The following is a 24,798-nucleotide window of genomic DNA, read 5'->3' on the forward strand; positions in this document are numbered from 1 at the left end:
GGAATGTATCAAGGATAGTGGGTGTAAAGGCTATTGGTAGAGTCAGAAAAAAAAAAGAATTAATATTTGGGACTTTGTTTATATATGTTGTAAATGTTTTTAGGGTAGTATTTATATATTTTGATGGTAGTTTATTATTTTTATTATTTCCTACTAGGTGATTTTTTAATAACCAAATAAGGGGTGAAGGTATGATAGTTAAATAATCCTGTATATGACTTTGATTAAGTTCTAAATAGATCTGTTCATGTATTTGTTTCCAAATAGGGATGTAGTGAGTATTTAACCATAAGGTTATATTTTTGACAACAGATGATACAATGTAAGTCTCAATGTCAGGTAAATTAATTTCTCCTTCTTCCCAATCTGGTAAATGCTTATTTAAAGCAATTCAGGGTTTATTTTGGAACCATAAGAAGTTTAATATTATCTTGTTAAATCTTTGGATGACGTATTTGGGAGGAGGCAATGCGAAACTTTGTATTCTATATAGTACTTTGGGAAAATGATTGATTTAATAGGATGTCTCCCATTGTAAACATATATTTGTTCCAGTTAGATATTATTTGCTCTATTTTATCTAGTTTTTTTTAATTAAATATAAGTGAATCAGTTAAATCTTCAAGTAACTCTGTACCTAAATACAGTATTTTTTGTCTTCTTCTTCTTCTTCCGGCTGCTCCCTTTAGGGGTTGCCACAGCAGATCAACTGCTTCCATTTCTTCCTGTCCTCTGCATCTTGCTCTGTCACACCAACCACCTACATGTTCTCTCTCACCACATCCATAAACCTTATCTTAGGCCTTCCTCTTTTCCTGTTACCTGGCAGCTTCATCCTTAGCATCATTTTCCCAATATACTCTACATCCTTCCTCAGCACATGTCCAAACCAACGTAATGTTGCCTCTCTGGCTTTGTCTCCAAACCTTCCAACCTGGGCTGACCCCTCTAATATATTTATTCCTAATCCTGTCTATCCTCGTCACACCCAGTGCAAATCTTGACATCTTCAGCTCTGCCACATCAAGCTCTGACTCCTGCCTTTTTGTCAATGCCACTGTCTCCAGCCCATATAACATAGCTGGTCTCACTACCCTCCTGTAGACCTTCCCTTTCACTCTTACTGGTACTTGTCTGTCACAAATCACTCCTGACACTCTTCTCCACCCACTGCAACCTGCCTGTACTCTCTTCTTCACCTCTCTTCCACACTCACCATTACTCTGAACTGTTGATCCCAAGTATTTAAACTCATCCAATTTCACCACCTCTACTCTCTGCATCCTCACCATTCCTCTATCCTCCCTCTCCTTCACACACATATATTCTATCTTAGTCCTGCTGACCTTCATTCCTCTTCTCTCTAGAGCATATCTCCACCTCCCCAGGGTCTCTTCCACCTGCTCCCTACGCTCACTACAGATCACAATGTCATCTGCAAACATCATAGTCCACGGGGACTCCTGTCTGATCTCATCTGTCAACCTGTCCATCACCATTGCAAATAAGAAAGGGCTCAGAGCTGATCCTTAATGTAGTCCCACCTCCGCCTTATCTGTCACTCCCACCGCAGACCTCACCACTGTCACACTACCCTTGTACATATCCTGTACCACTCTTACATACTTCTTTGACACTCCCGACTTCCTCATACAATACCACAACTCCTCTCTAGGCACCTTGTCAGACACTGGGGATGCACAAGCCAGTGCATTTCTTTGTTCTGGTCCCAAGCCCGGATAAATGGGGAGGGTTGCATCAGGAAGGGCATCCAGCATACAGATTTTGCCTAATCATCCATGCAGACAACAGTACAGTATTTTTGTCTACTGCTATATATTTGGAATATTCTTTGCTTATATATTTCTTTTTGGTATTGCATGATAAGATTTTTGTTTTGTTTTCATTAAAGTGTAAGTTTGAGACTTTTTGAAAATCTTTTATATCATTGAATAATGCCTGTAATGATTTATTTGTGTCTGAGAGGGTTAGAAGTATGTCATCAGCAAAAAGCTGTAATTTAAGGTTTAATGTTTTATTAATACGTATTCCTTTAATGTTATTATTTGAACTAATTTGATTTGCAAAGGGTTCTATTATTAATGCAAATAGCAGTGGTGATAAAGGGCAACCCTGCTTAGTTCCCTTTTTGATTTGTATAGGTCCTGACCTATATGATCCTAATTTAACGTATGCTATAGATTCTTTATATAATGATTGAATGAGAGTGTTGAAATTTATGGGAACTTGTATGTATTTAAAACTAATGTAAGAAAATTCCAGTTAACTGAATCAAAAGCTTTGTTAATATCTAGGGAAATTATGTTCAAATCAAGATTTATATGTTTAGTATAATTAATAAGTGATAAGATTCTTTTAAGGTTGTCATAGCTATTTCTTCCCTTAATAAAACCTGTCTGGTCTTCGTGAATTAAGATGGGAAGAAAGTGTTTGATTCTGTCAGCATATATTGCCATGAACATTTTGTAATCTATATTTAATAATGATATTGGTCTATATGATGAACATTGTTTCTCATCTTTGCCTGATTTAATTATCGGGGATATCAATGAATATTTCCAAGAGGGTGGGATATTTAAATCTTGTTTAACTAGGTTATATACTTTTAAAAGTAAGGCTAAAGCCTGATTAGGTATTAACTGGTACATTTCAGGTAATATATTATCTGGGCCGGGTGCTTTATTTACTTTAAGTTTTTTAATTTGTGATTTCAATTCTGTCATTGTAATTGATTTATTTATAGTGTCTGTTTGTTCTTGTGTTAACCTAGTGAGAATTTTATTTTCAAGGTAATTTCTTATATCTTTGGTAGGTATTTTTTTTTGAGATTTTAAAGAATTATCCAAAATATATTGTTGTCTAAATGCTTCCAGAATACCATTTAAGTCTGTTACTTTTTTCTTAGTATATATATATATATATATATATATATATATATATATATATATATATATTTCTTTAATTTGTTTGGATTTGATTATTTTTTTGTCCTATTTGCTAATTGTTTTTGATGTTTTGGATTTGTGGAATAAGAATTTAGTTTTATCTTTTCTAAATTAATTATAATCTTATGATGTAATAATTCTGTATATTTATTGTTAATTTGTAATAGTTCTTGAGCTGAATCTGTGTTTCCTTTTTGAACTTCCATCTTCAATTTATCAGTTTTCTCTTGTAATTCTATAATTTCTTTATTCCAGGGTTTCCTTTTATTAATATACCAAGATAATACTTTTCCATAAATATATGGTTTTAATAAGTCCAAAATATATATTTCTGAGATATCATCTGTTGTATTTAGTTCAAGAAAAGCTTTAATGTCTTTTTCATAGAACTCTTTAAATTCTGTTAATTTTGTGATGTAAGAGGGTATTCTTGTGATGGGATTTGTAGCTATGTGATTAACTTCTATGTCAAAAACTAGTGCACTATGATCAGATGGTGGACAGCTTATTATTTTAACTTTATCTGTTTTTGCTGTTAAATCATTTATATATATATATATATATATATATATATATATATATATATATATATATATATATATCCTGTCTATTCTAGAGCTGGTTTTATACCTATGAGAGTAAAATGAATAAATTAATAAGTCTGGATCAGCAAAATCATTTATGTCTTTTAAGTACATGGTGTCTGTGAAGTTTAAAAGTGCCTTTGATATAGGTCACTTTCTTCTTGTGGTCTTTGAGTCAGTGTCTTTATCATTGTTATACAATTAAAATCTCCTGCTACTATCAGGCGACCTTTAGTTAAATTAATTATTTCTTCAAAATGATGTTTAACTGTTCCTAGTCCAAGTCCTGGTATCCAGTATAAATTTATTAAAGTATATACTTTTCTATTTAATTTCATAGACACTAGACAAAACATGCCTGATGTATCGTAATAGGTGTTGATTATTTTGGGGAGCTATGATTTCATTACGAATTAATATGGCTACCCCCCTCTTTTCTTTTGTTTATATTGAGAGTTTGTTAGTACAGTGTAATTATTAATATTTATACTTTTTATATCTATATCTAACAATTGAGTCTCTTGTAGGAATACTATTTATGGTTTATGTAAATGTATATATTTGAATAAGCTCCTCCTCTTATTACTATTGTTCAGACCATTAATATTTATGGATAAACATTTTATATTTTACTTTATGTCTGTTTTATATGATAGTATATGGAAATAACTTTGTCTCATGGTTTTGTTTTATAAAAATACTTTGATTTCGTATTGTTCAGATATGTAATGAGTATTTTACCTGTAGACACCGAACCATTATAAAAAAAATAAATGAACTACTAAATTTATTATTTCAGCTTGTATAATACATTCCCTATCACTATGAGGTAATGTACCTCTTTGCCTGGGTAGTAATACTATCCAAGCAAACCTTCTAACCTCGTGAAAAGTATTTAGATTAAGCTCACTTTGACCTCAAAATCAATAACATATTATTTACATAAGTTAAAAGAATATAATCAGCTAGCAGATACATGTATAATAATGTGTATAGAAATATTGTTATATACAACTCTAATTCTTTATAACATATTTAGCATATTAATAATGTTTTAAATTGAAATATGTTTGTTTTCCATTCAGGATTCAAAAGGGAAAATTTCAAAATTAGCATTCATTGTTACTTCATAGTCAATTTGTAGTTTACATGGCATTCAATATAATACAGTTATTTTTAAATCATAATAAATATGTTCCAATACTTTTATATGAAGCTTGAAGTAAATAGTTAAATCAGGTTTCAAGTTAGTTTATATATTCCTCCTCCTCCCTCAAATTATTTAGATACATTAAAATATCTCTGTTTTGTCTTATAATTGTGACAGAGCAAAATAACATTAGTAATAAAATTCTCAATAAATATTTCCTTCTGTATTAAAACATTGAGTATATTTAAGGAACATCTTTATAATCCCCCTTCCCAATATATTCTTTCAGATAGAATATGTCATACTTCAATCATTATTATTAGAAAATTTTCATAAATGAGTTAAAAAGTACTTTAAACTATATATTTAAAAATTAGGTAGTTATAGTATGTAGTCTCTATATAAAGTACTTCATTCATTTTCTTCTTCAAGCAAATATTTCAGAGAAGAAATATTATAATATAATATTTTTTTCCTCTAATATATTTAAACAGCTATTGTGTTTACATCAATTACATTTTAGTTTGTTTACATTTTTCCTCCTTTCACAAAACAGTAAACTAATCAATTTTTGTATCATAAATGCGTTTCTGCTGTTTACTGATGTAATATATATTTAGGATTCATTTAAAATTTTAGTTTTCTAATCAGTTGTTAATGAGTCTCAAAATGCATCTGCATAGCAATAGAAAAAACAACATGAAAGAACAAATTAAACATTACATCAATTAAGCTATGTCAAAGTAATACCTTTATCTGGGTTCCTATTGGATTTAATATATGGATATCCCAAATAAAGTATGTAATTATATACTTGCTAAGTCAAATAACAGGAATTTTGGCCTTTCAGTAGCGTGGGTCAAATGACCAATAGCTGTCAACAACAATGAAGGGGCTAAGTCCTTATGACTGGTATTGTTAACATTGCTATTAATCCAAATAATTAATATTAGAATCTAAATACTTTGACATAGCTAAAAAATATTCATATTAAACATCTTACCCATGAGAACCATTAGTAATTAGATAGTGTAGTATATGGCTTTGTGTTTTTATGTGTTTTTTTTCTTCCTTTCCCCTTTTTTTCCCCTTTTCAAATAAGTATAGTAGATTCATGGAGTTTTAAAGACATATATTAAATCTAGAGATAGGCGAATAATGTATATTAGCATATATAAGAATAAACAGTGATGTTACTGAAGTAGTATCAGTTCATTATGCAATTATTGTACATAGAGGTGGAGATATGAATCTGTGTTCTGAACATAATATAAAAAATGATGATAGAAATCTCCTTTTTAGTGATATAACTACAAATGTCTTATACAAAAAAAAAAAAAAAAAACTCTCCATTTTGGCAGTTTCATATCAAGAGCCTGTGTGGTCAATGAAATAGCAAAGCTTGAACAAGCCATTCCCTCTTTTCATGGAATTAGAGACATCTATATTACTAAAGGGCAGATTTGCTGACTACTCATGTAGATCCTGAGACTGATATACAAAAGAAAATGTAGCCTGACATACAAACATAAACCATGTCAGTACTGATTTATTACAGTTCTAATACAATTGAAACAGAAGCTTTCTGTATAAATATTCACCAATAACATATAATTATTTACAAAACTCTATCCAGCCATTTTGGCAGTATCTCTTTTTGTTGCTAGCCTGTTATTGCAAAAATTGGGAGTGAACCCAAAGCTTAATGAGGGATAAATACCAAAAATCTGGTACATATTTTAAATATTGCTATGAATATTGTATAGTACACATTTGTATTATATATTCCCTGATTTTTGTTAAATGGAGACAGTGTTGGCAATTATCAGAGATGATTTATTGTGACCCCATCACCCTTAAACCAGTCGCAACAGTTGCTTGTGTCACATGACTCTAAAGTAAGCACAGACATAATACATCAGCACTGCTTAATATATAGCCCCATGTGTTTCAATTACTGATTTACTAATAATAAAATGCTCCCTGTTTAAGAGAAAGAATAAAGCTATTTAACAGGCACAGTTAAACCTGTCGATCAGCAGACTTAAACATATTACTAAAACAAGTATTACCTCGGCTCTGCAAGCCTCTTTATGAAAGTTAACATCACCAAAAAGTAAAGTTTTTGCAGCATCAAGAGTAGATTACAAATATATAGATGTAGGGTGATTTATATTTTCTTTAAGTAAAATACTATTGGATGACATATACAATTTTAATTTTAATAATCCTAAAAAAAACTACAAAAATGCACGCTGTTTATAAACAGCTACTATACTATAAGTAAGTTCAGAACCACAGGGTCTGATAAGCAACGTTTTTCAGGCTCCAACACAATACAGCAGAATGCTACGATCGCACACTCAAGAAAAACTATCTCTCGCTTTGTTTCTTAACTGGCATTCAAACTCTCACTGCGTACCTTTTAACCAATTACAAAATAGTGCAAGGGAGAAGCCCAGAGTAGCTCACGCATGTTTAGCATTTTTTGTCCAAAATACTTAAGAGGTACAGTTGCAAAACAAAATTGGAGGGCACATCGTTGCCAAAGCAACACAAATCTCAGCAGTCTTCAATAACTAACAACCTACGCAAAGCCTCTATGAATGGGAGCAGAGACAACAAGGAAAGTATCTAAGGTGAACAACAAAATGGCCATAACTAAAATCATGCATTTAACAAATGCACCAGAGCCCACGTCAGATGCCAGGGACTGAATTCCAGAGCCACAAAGCTCAAATAAAAAAACAGACTCGGTGCGAAAAGCATCAAACCGACAACACCAAATGGAGGGTCAGGTTCCCCTCCCTCTAATGAGCTGCCCCTCAGAGCCTAATGCATCCATTAGCCAGAAGCCACATGCACTCACATACCAGTGGATGTAGTTGCCAAAAGACTGCAACAGAAAATGTACGGCTCATGAATTTTAGATCAAAAATATAAGGCTAAACTGGAGGCAACATGTACATTCAGAGACCGTCACATCCACGGACCCATGGGTCCAACAGTCTCAGCTTTCTAATAAAAAGCAGTCAGAATGGAATAGTGAGTCCAAGATAGAATATAAGGAGAATGCATTTGCAGTCTTGTGCAAAGCTAGTCCCATCAACAAACACTGGCTCATCTGCAAGGCAAAGTGGATGAGGCGAGATACCACCAACAGGTAGACAAAAAACAAAGCTACAGTTCTTAAGCTAACAAAATGAAAGGTCTTGAAACTGATGGAGGGCACTCCACTAGATGGTCAGACAAACAAATCTTTGTTTTCCTTTTTTTCAAATTGAAGACAGAATGCCCCCCCCCCCATAGCCAACAAAAGGACCAATTAAATTTATTTGTGCAGAGTGTAATACATCACTAGAGATATAATAATAAGAGCTTATGAAAACAGAGCTGCCGCCTTAAGAAGCTAGCTTATTTCTGAATTATTCATCTCTGCTTCATCTTGCTACAACTTACCCCACACAAGGCACTAATGTGCTGAAGTTGCTTTTTATACTGACATTTAGAAATGTCACTACAGAAAGGAGAATGTAGGAAGTGCACTTCAAGATTGCATCCTCTAACACCTTGCACCCAGGGCACCTGCCCCTTTGCCCACCCTTGCTATGCTTCTGCTCAGAATTACATGCACTGTTTGTAAACCTATCTTCCTCTTCACAAAGATGTTGGCATACCTAGAAGTAACTTCATAATTTAATCTTAACCAATTTCACCAAACTATAAATGTACCAGTACTCCAACACTGGAGAATTTAAGTGATACTACTTGGCTGTACACAGTCAACTCTATTTATTATTAAACTGCACAAAGCAAATTAGGCAAGATCAACAGTTATTTGTGTCATTCTTTTTCTAACAAACTGGGAAAGAATGTTATAAAGGTCTCATTGTCCTGGGGATGCTCAGCTGTATCCTCTACTGTTATACTTCTACCATAAATCTTTACTGTTTAAACCAACAACTTATTTCACAAAAACAATAGCTATTTTATTTGGTAACATCAAGAACCTGGCAATATATAATATTTGAACAGCAGCTACATGGACCTCATTGTTGATATTTGTAAAGAATTATAAACTGGATCCAGCATCCACATCAAAAACCTCATTTGGAGATGCCATTTTGTGTGGGATTTTGTTAAGATACCATCTAATTGTCTGTTGTGAACTTGGTCCAATTAGTACAGTGTACAGCCTGGATCAACTCAGGTATGGAGGCACTTATCATAATGTCATATCTGGTTGACCTTGCCCATACACTTTAATATACCTACACAGCTTCTCCCTACTAAGCTGTCACTTTTACATTGACCTGGAGGAGAATCTGTTAGTTATCAGTTTAATCATGTATGGAAGACATTATCCTTTCTGTCTGTATATAGTTATATACATGGAAGTTGTTATGTTGTTGTTGTTGTTCTTTCGGTTTTCCTGGTTAGGGGATGCCACAGCGGAACTCCAGTCCACTAATGATTGGCAGTAGATTTTTTCAGTGCTGAGGTGCCAGCTCGATGCCCAACCTTCAACTAAGGCACGTCCATTCTACGCATGTCTTTCGAACGCCACTCGACCACAGGGAGGACATGCAGACTGCACACAGAAGGTGCTCCAGCCAAGAATTGAACAGGAGAACCTCTTGCTGTGAGGTGACAATGCTGCAAATAAACGTTATTACTTTTTAGTGATCCAGGATTTAAGCCTAGAACTCTTAGGTCCTAACTTCAGCTGAGTTAGAGGCCAGACTTGATTTGGAGAGTGTCAGCAAACCAGTGAATCATGGGAATGAGGGGAGGAGTTCAGGTTTGCAGAAAATTCCAAAATATGCTGAGAAAAGACACATGTGGCAACCAATTCAATTATTACAGCATTTGAACAAAGATCGACCCGAAACATCATTTTTGTATGGACATAACTTTCATTTAGTGCTCAATCACCAATTCATTTTACAAGACTTTTTCTAATGTGTTCACTAAAATTGGTGAGAGAATCTTCCTCACAGGGATTTTATTAGACAATTTCTCTACTTCAAAGGGTATATGCCTAAACTGAGTTTGGAGGCTTCTACCTTTGTTCTGCTAGAAACAGTAGCAAAAGCTAGAACTTAATGTTTTAAAAGCTGAAATGTTTCAGCACTACACATTAAAGAAAATTCTCACTTAATGGCATTCTGTACTAAATCATAGTACATTTTATATCATTATGGTAGAAATACTGTCCAGAATTCTAGGGCTATGCTATGGTAGTTACATTATATAACACTATATCTTATAGAGCATAATATAAATGCAATGACATTGTCAAACTTTCTAAAAATACATGTAAGTCATAGTTCTGAAGAGATTCACCAGAACCCAAGTAATCACTTACTTCCAGACAGAACTCAGGAAACATTTGTACTTTTACTAAAAGCTATAATTACCGAAGGTAACAACAGTAGGATACACAGAGTTAATACAATTCACAATTTTACAGCTTAAAGAAATGTTCACCGTCTGAATTCCAGTGGCAGAAAAAGTTTTCACACTATCAGGTTTACATGCCACATATCAGAGGAAATGTTACGTTGCAGCCTTAATAGGAAGCAGAACCAGTGTTAAACAACAAAACATGTGCCAGTCAATTTATATTAGTGTCACAATCACAGTACAATTACTAAATCAGTGTAACCTTAAAAGAATACATGATGTATTTGCACACTTATAGTCTGTTAGATGAACATTTGGCACGTTACAATTTTCAGTTAAAAATGTTGCATGTCATATCTTTTTCCAGAAATGATTAAAAATATGATGTGTAACTTAAGAAGTTACTGATGTTATTCAACCTGCTAGCATAAAGTTATACAAATATGAATACTGTTAAAGTTTGTTTGTTGATATTTCTTTTGCTTTGGAAATTAACTTTCAGCAATAAAACTGAAGAGTGCAATTCTTTTTTGAAATCCTTTAGGTTTTGTGTAATTGTTTTCAAGCTTTTTGATTTGTATTACATCTGATGCTTTGCTCCTGTTTAGTCCTTTTTAATTTATTGTATTACAACAGAAAAAAGTTTACTAATAAAACAAATGTCTCAAATCACATGCCATGCATCTACTGATGTAATGACGTAACAGAGATTCACTGTCTTCAGTGATTCTCAACTGATTTTTTTTTAAATTTTAGTATCGATCAAGAAATACTTAATAAACGTCCAATGACGTTATATTTACTTATGTAATTTTATTATGCACTTACATTTGGTGAATTCCTTCACACAAACCCACAGAGGAAAAAATATTCAAAACTACATTTCTTTCTGTATAGAAGCTAGTCAACCCAAGCAACATGTCTTTTGGTGATAGCAGCTAACTAGAGTATCCAGAGTTAATCCAGACACAACAGGAAGAACAAACTCCAGCATATAGTATCTGGGAGGCATACATTTCATGTGTACCTCATTATGAGCAATGCTTCTTATTCTTAGTCTTAAAAAGCCCATGTTCCATGCAGTTCCCCATTGAAAGGGTCTGTCACTTATTCGGTGTTAATTGTTTTAACTGATATCCATGGTAAATAATATTGAATCATGTTAATTTATCAAAAACACTTTTTATAAGTATGAAGTAGTTCATTTTAATCATTCTGTGAGCTTCTTATTTAAAGCTGTTGGCAAATTGTTTCTAAGTGTTCCACATTTTACTCATTTAATGAGCTATGCCAGGAGATCAGTAAGAAAACTAAAACTCTGGAGGTAGGGGGTTGACATCCACTTGGGATGTTTAGCAACCTAAAACTCTGCAAGCATCAAAATGGACCTCTGAACTGAGCACTATAAAAAAGTTACACGTTAATGAATGTCTGTCAATTATTTAATTAATGCTTGTAAACATTAATTTGTTTAATCTCTCATTAGAAAATAGGGGCACCCAGGGAGAGGTAGGCTTCATTCTAGGTATTGGTCAGTGCTTCAGCTGGTTCAGGTGTTGTATGAAACTGTGAATCCAGTTCAGACTAGGACAACTATGGTCAGAGGAAGTAGTGAATTAATGAGATATTCAGAAACCAGGGCTTCACACACATTAGCACGTAGCTTCAAACCAGACTAAGCAACTTGGAAGAGACATAGGTCAAGACATGGAGCTTATTACTTCCACTATTTGTTATATACATATTCTTTTTTAGCAGTTAGTATGTTGTTCTGAGTAGAATTGTTGAAATGTTGCTAGCAAGAGCTGCCTTATTAGCTACAGTATTCTTATCCTACTTTTCAGCAAACTTTACTAAGAAAGCAATTCTACCGAAATTATATGTTGATACAAAAATAGATCAGATTCTGCAACTCATAAGAATCTAACCAAGACCACCATTATATGTGTGCACATTGTATCTAACAATAAAAAGGATGAGTGACACGAATGAACAAGCAGAAGCTCTGAGTTTACAGACTTTGCTGACATAATCATGCAAAGTTTGAGCTTTCTGCCTCTTGTCTGCTCCCTACTTTTAACATTTTCAGACATATATCTTAATTCCAAAGAGTTGTACAGACAAAATTCCTTCATTAATGTACAAGATATCAGGACACTTCTGTCATCAAGATATAACTCACATTCTGCATCTATACTGATGTAATCCTATTTAGGGCAACTTGTTCTTTTTTTTGGGGGGTGCAGAAATATAAAAGGTGTGGCTGAAATCTTACTCTCATTTTCTGAACAAATAAGTGCCATTTCTTGCGTCAGCCTTACCTCTTATGTCATAACAGTACATTCTAAAGGCTCTCTGAATATGTGACAATGAAATATTTTAAATGAACCAGTAAAAGACATTAGCAATGTTATGCTGGCATTCTAAAATTAAAAAAAAAAAATCCCCTCCTCAATTGTATATATGATATATTTCCTTTTAACACTCACCTTTCAAGGGAGTTAGTGACCTCATTAAGAGATGCAAAAAGGCCATGTCTTCCTGGTGAGGAGGGCCACATTTTAAGTGGGATACAACAGGATGCAGACAAGTCAGTTGTGAGTAAGGTTGGGTCATATGTGATGGAAGTGGATGGACATTAAAATAATATAAAAGATCTTCTATAAAATGCTAAATACTTCTTATGTAGACATTATTGTTTATTTTCTCTGTTATTTACAGTATAAACCGTGTGGCTTAAAATACTCAGAAGTTTGGCAGACCCGATAAAAAGTCAGTCTCTCTATTAAACATTTAGGAATACTCATTACTACCAGAATAATTGTGTTATATATCAAGACAAAAAACAATCACTAGGAACTTAAAAAGTAGTAAATTGTACATCTTCAGGCATCATTTCAAATAACCTTCTGTTTAAATTGCATTAAATGTACATCATAGACCAATGACTGCATTAAAACGCTTACACTCATCCATGTATGCTGTCAGCATTTTGGACATGTTTAATCCCATTTTGAAAACTATTTCTTATGTTGTGAACTGTGCCTGTAGCTTTCCATTGAGTAGAAAAAATATAGAGAATTTGGCAGAAGACTGTTGTTTTCTGTTTTTAAATTTGAAATTAAAGCATTAACAGTTTTCTGTTCTGTTCTTTTCTCTGCATGCCTGAGTTACGTCTAGATCACCCTTTTGCCCAGCTTGGCCATTCTCATTCTTAAAGCTGTGGATGAAAAGAAAATAAGCCAATTAAGTCAGTAATACTCAGATTTCCTTTTTAATGTGTGTAAAAGTGATCACATATAGAATAGAGTGAAAATGAAAATCATAACATATCTTTTATGCACTGCAAGATGTAGTGTTAGGTTTTTAGCGGTTAGATTTGGGCATGCCATGCATTTGCAAACATGCTGTTAGTAAACAAAAATTTGAATGCTATTAGTGCTTTTCAAAGGAAAAATGGCAGAATCTATAGTGTCATCTGTTTACTTTATTGTGAAACCTTATATAAATATCTTCCCTTTTGAGAAAATCTGATTTAGATCACTCTTTTAACATTGTCTATGTTTCTTAATGTGTATTAATACTATTTTTGTTTTGGAAGTTACACGTACTTACGTGTACAGGCAAATCTATTCCTATTTTCATATTATGTAAATTAGATTGTCATTTTCTGAATTACTGCTGATTACACAGACTGCTTTTCTGTTATACTAATATTGACTTCATGTATACTACTTTTTATTTATGCGCATCCTGTAACATGGAATTTTGTTTTTCAAAGCACATACCTGCAATGTTAAATATAACTAACAAAATGTGATAGTCTTTTGTACGTACAACCATAACTTAAATATGGTTCTGCCAAATACCAACACATATTCTGTTCCAAAAAGAATGGCGAAGAACAGAGGTGAGATGTTGTTGTGTTACTAATAAAAGTGCAGCGTCAAGGATGCAAATGTGTGTTTGAACACTTAGGGGAAAAGAGAGGAACAACATATTTTTTTGTTCACAAAACTGAGATTATGGCCAGTGTGAAATATATACTGAATTCAAACAAAATATTTAGAAATGAGTGAAGAATATGACCATTGGAAAAGAAAACATTGTAATAAAGATCATGGTAGACTGTCCTCCAGTGGATAGGTTTATCACTTTCTGACAGTGATCCACAACTGTTGTAGGCCAAGCACAATGACGTCATACAGTACTTATTTCAAATGATGAAATGTAACATTTGTACTGCTGAATTCTGTGGAAGAAATGAGGCTCATCATATTGTTTTCTGTTGCAGTAAGGATAACACTCAGGACTTCTGTTGCAGAAGGCTTGATGCCTAGCCTGACTTCTAGAGCATTCCACGCTTCCTATACCTAGTCGGGCAGATGACCCACCAAATAGATATCAGCATGTTTGTGAAATGAGTGACATCTGTCTATATCATCCTTAGTTATTTCTTGTCACAGTATGAGAGTTTATGTATTAATGTGAGTGCTAAACAGATTCAGTCCATTGGTTCAGCCTGGCTTCCAGAGTACCCTGCCTGCAAAAAAAAAATCTTACTGCATATTATTTTTGGCTTGTTTGTAGCTGAGTAGTTTTTTTTCATCAATGCTGTCTGGGACAACTTCCAAAGATAATTACATTACACGTAGGAAGGAAATCCTTCAGTTTTATAATTAGTGCTTGCTCTGTTTAAGGATGGAGGATGGTTTTGCTTCCTGCCAGGGTGCTTATCATCTTCAATTGTGCTGGTTTCTTTGACAAGGCTTCACATGAGAAAATGGGAAAAGATAAGCCTTGTTAAGCACCTTTCTGATATCAGAAAGGTGCTTAACAAGCTTTCGTTAAGCACCCTATGCAATGTTGGGATTGGGCCTTGTAATTAGGGTTTAGCAGCATACAATACTAGCCAGCAAAGAACAGGAGTAGAAAGTAAAAGCTGTTTGGCCCAAGCACTAATCCACTGAGTTCACCATTAGTGACAGGTCCTTTGCAAGAGGTAAAGCCTGGGTTCTGTTTGTGAGCAAAATTGCTGCTTAGTGAGATACATTGGGAATAGCATTTAGCTGGGAGAGTTTCTTAGCAATACATCAGTGTAAAATGGTGTGGAATGCCTCTGTGAGGTCTAGATGTGCAGTGTGGACCAATTTTCTCTCATCCATTGCTTCATAAATCTTTTTGAAGAAATTGACCAAGAAGGCAGGATCTGCCACTGCCAAAACTGAAATGGTTTGGGTCAAGAGTTTGTAGGTTACCTATGTCCTTATTCATTGTTTTCATAATTATCTTCTCCATAGCCTTACAGATGTGACTGGTCAGAATTATGAGTCTATGATGGAGCCATTGATGTCCCACCTTTGTGCATAGGTTTTACTGCTGCTGCTGTCTTTCATTCATCTGGCACAAAGCCTGTTTGGAAGATAATATTTAAAAGCCTCTGTATGGGTTTGACAGGTCCTGATTCAGCTTGGCCAGCGAGCAGCATGGTATGTTATCTGGTTGCATAGAAGGAGTCTTCTTGGCCCTGCAAAGTGCTTTGAGAATTTGTTATTGGTATTTGAGAAGGAGTATAGCTGTGGATAATTGATCTGGGAATATAAGAGGGCAGAGAAGGGTGACGTTGAGCTAAAGTTATCCTCTAGTAGATTTGTTATGTCCTCAGAGTCTTAGTATGTGATATTATTTACTATTAGGTTTGTGCAGTGTTGGGTATTGCTTCTGAGCTTTCTAGAATAGCTGAAAAAAATCTTTATTGTTGTTTTTTGCTTAGGTGGCTATTTTTACCTCATATCTAGTTTGGTTAATTTATTCAAGGAAAATAATTCCATGTCAAATTTAACAATAGCGTTTCAGACAAATTGTGATTTACATTTATTATTGCACACAATTAGTTTTATTTTATTGCATAACCTGTTTGATGGTGTTACTGCATATGCAGAATCCTTTACCATCAAACTCTATGTACATATGAATAGCTGCATAGATGCATCTGTCGCCCTCCAAATTAAATACAATGTCGAGTTCAAAAATAAACCCCTGTGATGGAATGCAAATATAGAGTCTAGGGGAATGTGGAATTTAGCCAGGTCATCACTAAGTGTTTGTAGTGCGTACAATTTTTTTTTCTTTAACTGGTAATACATGTAGCAGATAAAGCTTCATGCTTGACAAAGAATCATAATCACATTTTTTGTATTATAAATATGGATACCAAGATTCACCTCTAGAGCGATTTCTTAGAATCCATGTCTCAAACACATAATAAGTTTTAGTCGGATACCTGGTCATAATTTTCTGTATTGTGTTTCACAGATGTTCCTTCAACCCATTTCAAGAAATCTTGATTATTGTATTTAATGCTTACTAAAATTCTGTACCTGTCTCAGTGACTTCTATTTACTTTAAGAAGAAGCCAAAAAAATAATGATGCATTATAGGAAACAAGGCAATTAAAGTAGATAAAGCAAGTTTTAGACATAATATTTCCTGAGCTGTGCCATCACAGTCATCCCAAAGCCAAATCAGTAAGTAAAACAAATCAGTTTCACATTGTGTTGTTGACAAGGAAGGAGATCATCGAGGTTTACATCAAGACTAGAATGTTTTGTAAATGAAATTTTCTGAAGGAGTAAGTCATGTAGCAGCTATTTTATTTTTTAATTGTTAACCAGGTAATGCTAGCTAGTAAGAACAAGTGCCACTTTTCACGAATGACCCATAAACACTGTCTAAGTCACTTGTTCAGTCACACAGAAGAGAAAGAGAGACTGGAATAATCAAACCATTGACTATAGGATGGATGTTTGTTAGCAATTCATTGCCTTAAACAGTTTGGTTACTTTTTGACTTTATAAATCAATTATTAGTTTTATAAAAAAGCACCTCATGCCAAAGTTACATGGATTACTTTCACATAATTTGTAAAACAGAATTATCTCTTAACAATCTAGAAATCCCTCTTTAGAACATGTAGTACAGGAGTTACATTATAATGTGCATTTTCTTGGGATTATTTACTTTCAAAAAGATTTGCTAACACTCTATCTATCTTACTGACTTGTGACCTGTAAATCAACAACTTAGAATTATTTTGTGAAACACTGATTAATTAAATCAAGGCAATGTAACACTTTACTGACATTTACAACAAAAGAAAAAAAACATTTTTTTTCAGTACTAATAATAACTGAACATTAACATAAACCATTGACAGATGATATTCAATTAAATTCTTCCTTTCTTTGTTTGTTTCCAGATAATAGCATCTTGTATTGCATTTTAAATAAATAGTGTACATAAGTGACTAAAATATGACTTGTAGAGTGTAGAAAGCAGAAATTAATTAAATTGCTTCCTTATGGCAAACTAATCTCTAGAATGTCCTGCTGATATAAGTAACCTGTTCTTAAAGTTCAGCATTGACTTTTGTTTTGTGTAGATATTTCTATTGTACGTATAACATTTCATTATGTCTGTAACTCTACTCCTTCTCCATTTTTTCATATTGTTATTAAAATGTAATCAAATAGAGATTATGCGTGGAACTGGTGTTGCTGCCACCGAGGTTATTAGCAGATTAACTTTCTTTAAAATGTGAGGCTTACTGCTTATTCTGTTCTCATGGCAGACCTTCTATGCCAAATAGTGACATTAAAAAAGAAATGGAATGTGCTATATTTTATAAACTGCAGCACAGTAAACAAGTTGCCATGTCAAAAATTACATTATGCACTGCAATTGCTGCAAGTGTATGCAGAAAGGGAATTTATTTTCTCTTAATTGTTAATGGCATAATTCAGATTGAAAGAAATTACTCTTAAACTGCACTTTATCATAGAGGTTATCATTTCATCTCATTGCACTGCACATATTTATCAACTTTTTAGTACTATGTTTTAATAGTTTATATCTTTTACAGAGAAATCCACTGGAAGCACCACGCAGAGATGCCAATAACTGTAGTAAAACTTCTTTATTGCAGACAGGAACAGACACTAACCTGTAGCGGATCCTGCTTTGATTTGTTGTCAGTGATCTCTATGTGTTTATAACAAGTAGGACAGCTTGTTTGTTTTTGTGAACAGTTATTTTATGGATAGTGTGCTTGCTAGTGAGTTTAGCGACACTTCTCACAACACTACGTACTGATTTTAGGTACTGTTTGAAGTATTTGTTTTGTCTTTTAGAAGTTTTTTAAAAAGCGTTTACAATTTGTCTGCTCAGATGCTCTCGTGATTAGAAGCTCGTGATGAGCTTAGCTCAGTGATTAGAATATGAGAGTTACTATACACATTTTAACTCATTTTATGATATCATTGTATTAAGTATATATATAATTTTGCAGAACATCTTGCTGAACGATTTTAGTAAGTATTTTGATGACTATGTCGACAGTGAGTAAGGTTGTTATCTGGCGTTGTTGTTAGCGCTGCAGTTTATCACGCTCTTTCATTGCAGCAGCACTGTCTATTTATCGTACAATGAGCATGCTTTATGTAAATTATGCTTAGTTAAAGTATGATATATATGTATTTTAAACACTTCTAATGTTTCTGCTTATTCACTCATTATTTAGGTCACTTGAAAATATTTCTTGTTGATGTTTCTTTAAATCAATATAGGATGAGTGGTATAATCATTCAATTAGTGTTTTAATTAGTTAAGTTTGAGCGCCAAAAATTTTGTATAAATGGTGGATTGTTTTTACATTGTATTACACCTGAAGAAGCGTAGTATACCTGCTTGTGTCTGTTCCTGTCTGCAATAAAGAAGTTTTACTACAGTTATTGGCATCTCTGCGTGGTGCTTCCAGTGGATTTGTTTGGTTCTGTTCCTGTTTGTTTTCCATCTGGAGGCTTTGTTCCTTTGCTACAGTTTTTGAACTTTTATCCTTTGGTCTTTGTGCTGTTGGCAAGTGAAACACATGGAGTCTAGCAATATTGAGTTGGACTTCCGTCCAGAGACGAGGATGATTGGTACCTCTACTTGGGATTCGCTCAAGCATTGTAAAGAAAATCCTTTATTGGCTCTGGAGTTGAATAACCGTTCTACTTTGACACCTACTACACCGAACGGTGAGAATGTTTCTGAATTTAATAGACAGTTTAAAGTACTCCAAGATGATTTATATCAGCTACAGAGGTTAGCCTGGCAGAGGCTGCACCTAGAGGCATGTATACACTTCAAGATAGTGCCTAGGGGGATGCGTGTGTTTTGTATGCCCTCCTATGGCAATAGCCACCCTATACTGCTTAGGAAATGGCAGGACCTTAACATACAGCTAGGTTTTAGCTATATTAATTTACTACTGGAGTATTTTGCACCATTGGAAGCTGAATTAAGAAATAAGATAGACGTACAGTATGAAACAATGAAAGAATGTTTCACGACTGAATATTTCATCAAGAGGATTGACTCCTTATTTACTCAGGTACAATCTTATAGTGAAAGGCTCAAAGACATTAAACATAAGAAACTCACCAGAGATGCCAATGATTTTGCAAGTGGACAGATTTTTGTATGGCCTAGAATTGAGAACTCACCTATCCAGAATAGACATAATGATGGACCTATTACTGATGCTGGTGCCTCATTGATATCTACAGTCAGCTCTGATATTGAAACCAGTTCTGCACCACCTGCTCACCCTTCAGTCACCAGTTTGACTAATCCAGTAACTATGTTTTCCAATTCTGTGTTTACCACAACTGGAAGGGTCCATGATGATACCAGTACTCCGCCTCCCAATCAGCAAGCAGCTAAAACATTCTTGACAGCAGGTGCTAGACCCAAGGATGTGCCTTCTGTCAATAACCTTTTTTTACCTTTTCCTGTCAAGGAACAGCCAGGATGGCGGGGCCGGTCAAGCAGCAGAGGTCCCAGGAAAAGAAAGGGTTCAGTCGAAAATTTTCCAAGCAACAGGAGACGAAGAAATTGAAATTTATGTTGACCAGTCCTGAGGTTGAGAGAAAGTGTTCTCTTTTACATAATATATCCAGCTGTACTTTGTCTGATTCAGACTCATCAGTTTTAGAGAAGGGATTGAATTTCATTCCCTCACAAGCCAGTCATTTAAGTGACATTTTAACAGATTTAAGACTGTTTTGTCGGAATCTTTCTCTCAAGATTTTCTTCAAAGACAGTAAGGCTCTGGACACTAATACTTTAAAAAGTTTTTTTAGGGTAAAGAGTAGCTTTACACCTATGCTACCACACAATGTTGAGAGCTTTCAGAAAATGTGTGAGAGTGATTTTTATGACTGGTTTAAGCTTAGCAACAGTAAGAAAAGATGTTGTTTTTACAATATCAGTAAAGCTGAACAGAGTTCCATTGCCTCTCTTAAGAATAATGGTAGTATTATTGTCAAACAAGCTGACAAAGGGGGAGCAGTGGTTGTTATGGATACTTCAGAGTACATTGCTACCATGAATAGCATGCTGTTAGATGACAAAGTATATGAGGTTATTTCAAGAGAGTTTGTCAGTAAAATTGTGAAGTTGGTACATGATAATCTTTATGACCTCCTCATGTGTGGACAGATTAGTTGTGAGCTTTACGAATATTTTGTAGTTGAGCATCCAACTTTGCCTATTATTAAAGGCTTACCCAAGATACATAAGGGGGTTATACCCGTACCAATGCGACCTATTGTTGCAGGTGAAAGTTGGATCACCTCCAATATTTCATCCTTTGTTGAAGGGCTGTTACGCCCTTTAGTTGATGACATTCCAGTTGTTTTGAAGGATTCCTATCAGCTTGTAGATTTCCTTAAAGGTTTTGAGCTAGAGAGAAGTGAAACCACCTTGTTGTTAGTCACCATGGACGTCCAGAACCTGTTTACGAGCATTCCTAATGATCTAGGGATGCTGGCCATTAGAGAGATGTTAGTCAGCAACTCAAGCTATAGCAACAGTAGACAGATTTTGATAAACTATCTGTTAGAAATGGTCTTGGAAAACAACATATTTTTGTTCCAAGATCAGTTGTTCCTTCAGAAATGGGGAGTTGCCATGGGCACTCCCTGTGCGAATAGCTATGCTAATCTGGTGGTCCATCACTGGGAGCTGCTACATCTCTTTATGCATCCTGATTATAAGAAGGTCAAGCTATATAGGAGGTTCGTTGATGACGTGCTTTTTGTGTGGGATGGTACTGAGGCTGATTGTTTAAGATTCATTGCTGAGTTAGAACTAACCTCTACTTTTTTGAGGTTCACTGCAGACATTTCTCCTGTCCAAGCACAATTCTTAGATCTCAAGCTGAATTTTAGTGGCAATAGGATTGTCACCTCATTATATAGGAAATCCATTTGGAGGAATTCTTTGCTTCGTTTTGAGAGCATGCATCCCAGGTTCACCTTTAGAGGGATTATATTGAGCCAAATGTATAGAGTTTGCAGGATTTGTACTAATGAAGGTGATCTAGCTGCTGAACTTACCATTCTTAAAGGCCTGTTTGAGGAAAGAGGTTATCCCTCCAAGCTTATTAATGACTGTGAGCATGAGGTTTTTGTAAAATTATTTGGCAAGACAGACAGTGTTGAAGGAAGAAGTGACTTTGTTCCGTCTAATGCTTTTGGTATTCATAGGCATGCTGATAGACTTCCCTATATCACCAGGTACACCAGTGATGTAGTTGCACATAATAAAATCATCAGCAGGAACTGGAATGTACTGGTTACAGATCCATTTACCAAAAGTATTGTAGGTGCCCACCCAACATTCAGTTACAGGACATGTAACAACCTGAAACTTACCTTATGTAAAGAACCAAACCGTTTGCTTAATGGCCCTCACTTTGATCGTACAGGGACTTTTCCCTGTGGTCACTGTCATATGTGTCAGCACATATCCAGTGATCATAGCTTTACACATCCAGATGGTATTTTCTTGTTTATACCCAAATTTTACAGTGATTGTAACAGCACCAATCTAATATATTTGGCCTTATGCGACTCTTGTCAGGCTTTTTATGTAGGTCTCACGAAGAGAAGACTTCGTGATAGGATATATAATCATTGCTATGACATCAAGAAAGGCAATGATAGCAATGCTCTGGCCAAACATATCCTTGAATTCAATACACATAGATTTAAATTTATGGTTCTTGAACTAATGGTTATTAACTGTAGGGAAGGAGACAATATGAATCAACTAGCCCTCAGGGAACTTAAATGGATCTTCACCCTCAAAGCACATCTTCATCCGGGTATCAATCAATATGTTTCAGTTAGACCTGTCCTCAATATGAGGAAGTGAAAGAGGGAAGCTATTGTTTTGCTGCCTGATATTATATTTATAGGTCATACATGTTGTTACATTCGCTGGAGCTGTTTATGCTCCTTTACTTGTCTTTCCTCAGCTGATTAGGCTCGATGAATTATACTTCGTATTCCCTTTGTATAATATATTCTTATCAGGCTATTTCAGGAATATATGCACTTTGTATACTGTTAAGTCAGGTGTTTAACACACCTATACTGCTATGTCTTGCATATGACTCTAGCTGACAGTCTACTGGTGGCCCACGTTAGTTCCGCATTATTTATAACATGATTCAGCTATTGGTTTAATTTGACAAACTATATAGCTTTGTCTATATTAATATTTTTTAATATTTTGACAGTCACAGAGCATGATTTAACCATGTGAGGTTTCCATCACATTGTTTAACTCATGTTTTTTGGATTTTTAGATGCTAATTGTCATTAGTCTCTTATATATTTTTTTGTTTGCTTCGCATTTTTTTGGTTGCTTCGCACTAAGAGTTCCGTTTTTTAATATTTACATGTTCATATAGATTTAACCTTGTCTGTCATGCAGATAGAAAGGTTTATTTTTTGAAGGCGCATTTTACTTTAAAAGGAAAGGTTTAGTAGTGGTTGTGCGTAGGATACTCTATATTGTTGGATCAGCGTTTTGATGTCTGAGTTGTGTTGACATGAACTCTTCTGTTGGAATATAAAACTGGATTTTCTTTGATGATTTTTTTGATTTAACCGACATGATGGGATTCAATGACACTATCTGGAAGGGAAGTTGACTCGTTAGTCCAGGACATTTGGCCGATACTATCTAAGTTAGTATATGTACATTTACGCTAACTCGTAGCGGATCTTGCCTTGACTCGTTGCCAGTGGTTGATTCGCACTAAAAGTTTTGTTCTCTAATATTTACATGTTTACATAGGTTTAACCTTGTCTGTCATGTAGATAGAAAGGTCTGTTTTTTGAAGGCGCATTTCACTTTAAAAGGAAAGGTTCAGTAGTGGTTGTGCGTAGGATACTTTATATTGTTGGACCAGCGTTTGATGACTGGGTTGTGTTGACATGAACTCTCTTGTTGGAATACAAAACTGGATTTTTTTGTTTTAACCAACATGATGGGATTTAATGACACCATCTGGAAGGGAAGTCGATCCGCTAGTTCAGGGCATTTAGCAGCTACCATCTAGGTTAGTATATGTATATTTACGCTAACCTGTAGCGGATCCTGCTTTGATTTGTTGTCAGTGATCTCTATGTGTTTATAACAAGTAGGACAGCTTGTTTGTTTTTGTGAACAGTTATTTTATGGATAGTGTGCTTGCTAGTGAGTTTAGCGACACTTCTCACAACACTACGTACTGATTTTAGGTACTGTTTGAAGTATTTGTTTTGTCTTTTAGAAGTTTTTTAAAAAGCGTTTACAATTTGTCTGCTCAGATGCTCTCGTGATTAGAAGCTCGTGATGAGCTTAGCTCAGTGATTAGAATATGAGAGTTACTATACACATTTTAACTCATTTTATGATATCATTGTATTAAGTATATATATAATTTTGCAGAACATCTTGCTGAACGATTTTAGTAAGTATTTTGATGACTATGTCGACAGTGAGTAAGGTTGTTATCTGGCGTTGTTGTTAGCGCTGCAGTTTATCACGCTCTTTCATTGCAGCAGCACTGTCTATTTATCGTACAATGAGCATGCTTTATGTAAATTATGCTTAGTTAAAGTATGATATATATGTATTTTAAACACTTCTAATGTTTCTGCTTATTCACTCATTATTTAGGTCACTTGAAAATATTTCTTGTTGATGTTTCTTTAAATCAATATAGGATGAGTGGTATAATCATTCAATTAGTGTTTTAATTAGTTAAGTTTGAGCGCCAAAAATTTTGTATAAATGGTGGATTGTTTTTACATTGTATTACACCTGAAGAAGCGTAGTATACCTACGTGAAAGCGCTTGTGTCTGTTCCTGTCTGCAATAAAGAAGTTTTACTACAGTTATTGGCATCTCTGCTTCCAGTGGATTTGTTTGGTTCTGTTCCTGTTTGTTTTCCATCTGGAGGCTTTGTTCCTTTGCTACAGTTTTTGAACTTTTATCTTTTACAGAGACTTAATTCAATTGTTCAATAGTTTGTCTTAAAAAATGAAAAAAGCAGAGAACAGTACGCATTTTAAAACACTCATTGCAACTTTATTTACTGTTGAATATTTCTTCCCTTATTGTCTTTTTAACTCTCCAGAAATTGAACTGTGACAACATGCTAAATAATGTACAAGCACCAAAATGAAGCATTCGCCCAAGTGACTCCTTCAATAATATGTTTAGGTATGCATGGGCACTGAAATTAAATAATTCCCCAAGTGGCCCCTTAAGTAAAATGCCCAAGTATGCAAGAGCACAGAAAGGAAACATT

At 34.5% G+C, this 24,798-nt stretch overlaps 1 protein-coding gene across 3 annotated transcripts in view; it reads right to left on the reverse strand.

Annotated features, from left to right (window-relative positions):
- Nucleotides 1–10,081: 10,081 nt before the first annotated feature.
- Nucleotides 10,082–24,798, reverse strand: part of PALMD (palmdelphin) — a 648,769-nt gene continuing 634,052 nt past the window's right edge. For all 3 annotated transcript variants that reach the window (XM_044085619.1, XM_044085620.1, XM_044085618.1), the window contains one exon: nt 10,082–13,326. In XM_044085619.1, coding sequence (XP_043941554.1) covers nt 13,283–13,326 — 44 coding nt within the window. In that variant the 3' untranslated portion in view covers nt 10,082–13,282. The remainder of the gene's footprint in view (nt 13,327–24,798) is intronic.

The sequence above is a fragment of the Protopterus annectens genome, chromosome 10.part0, assembly GCF_019279795.1.
Source record: "Protopterus annectens isolate FY-2018-M chromosome 10.part0, PAN1.0, whole genome shotgun sequence".
In the NCBI taxonomy this organism is placed as follows: Eukaryota; Metazoa; Chordata; order Ceratodontiformes; family Protopteridae; genus Protopterus; species Protopterus annectens.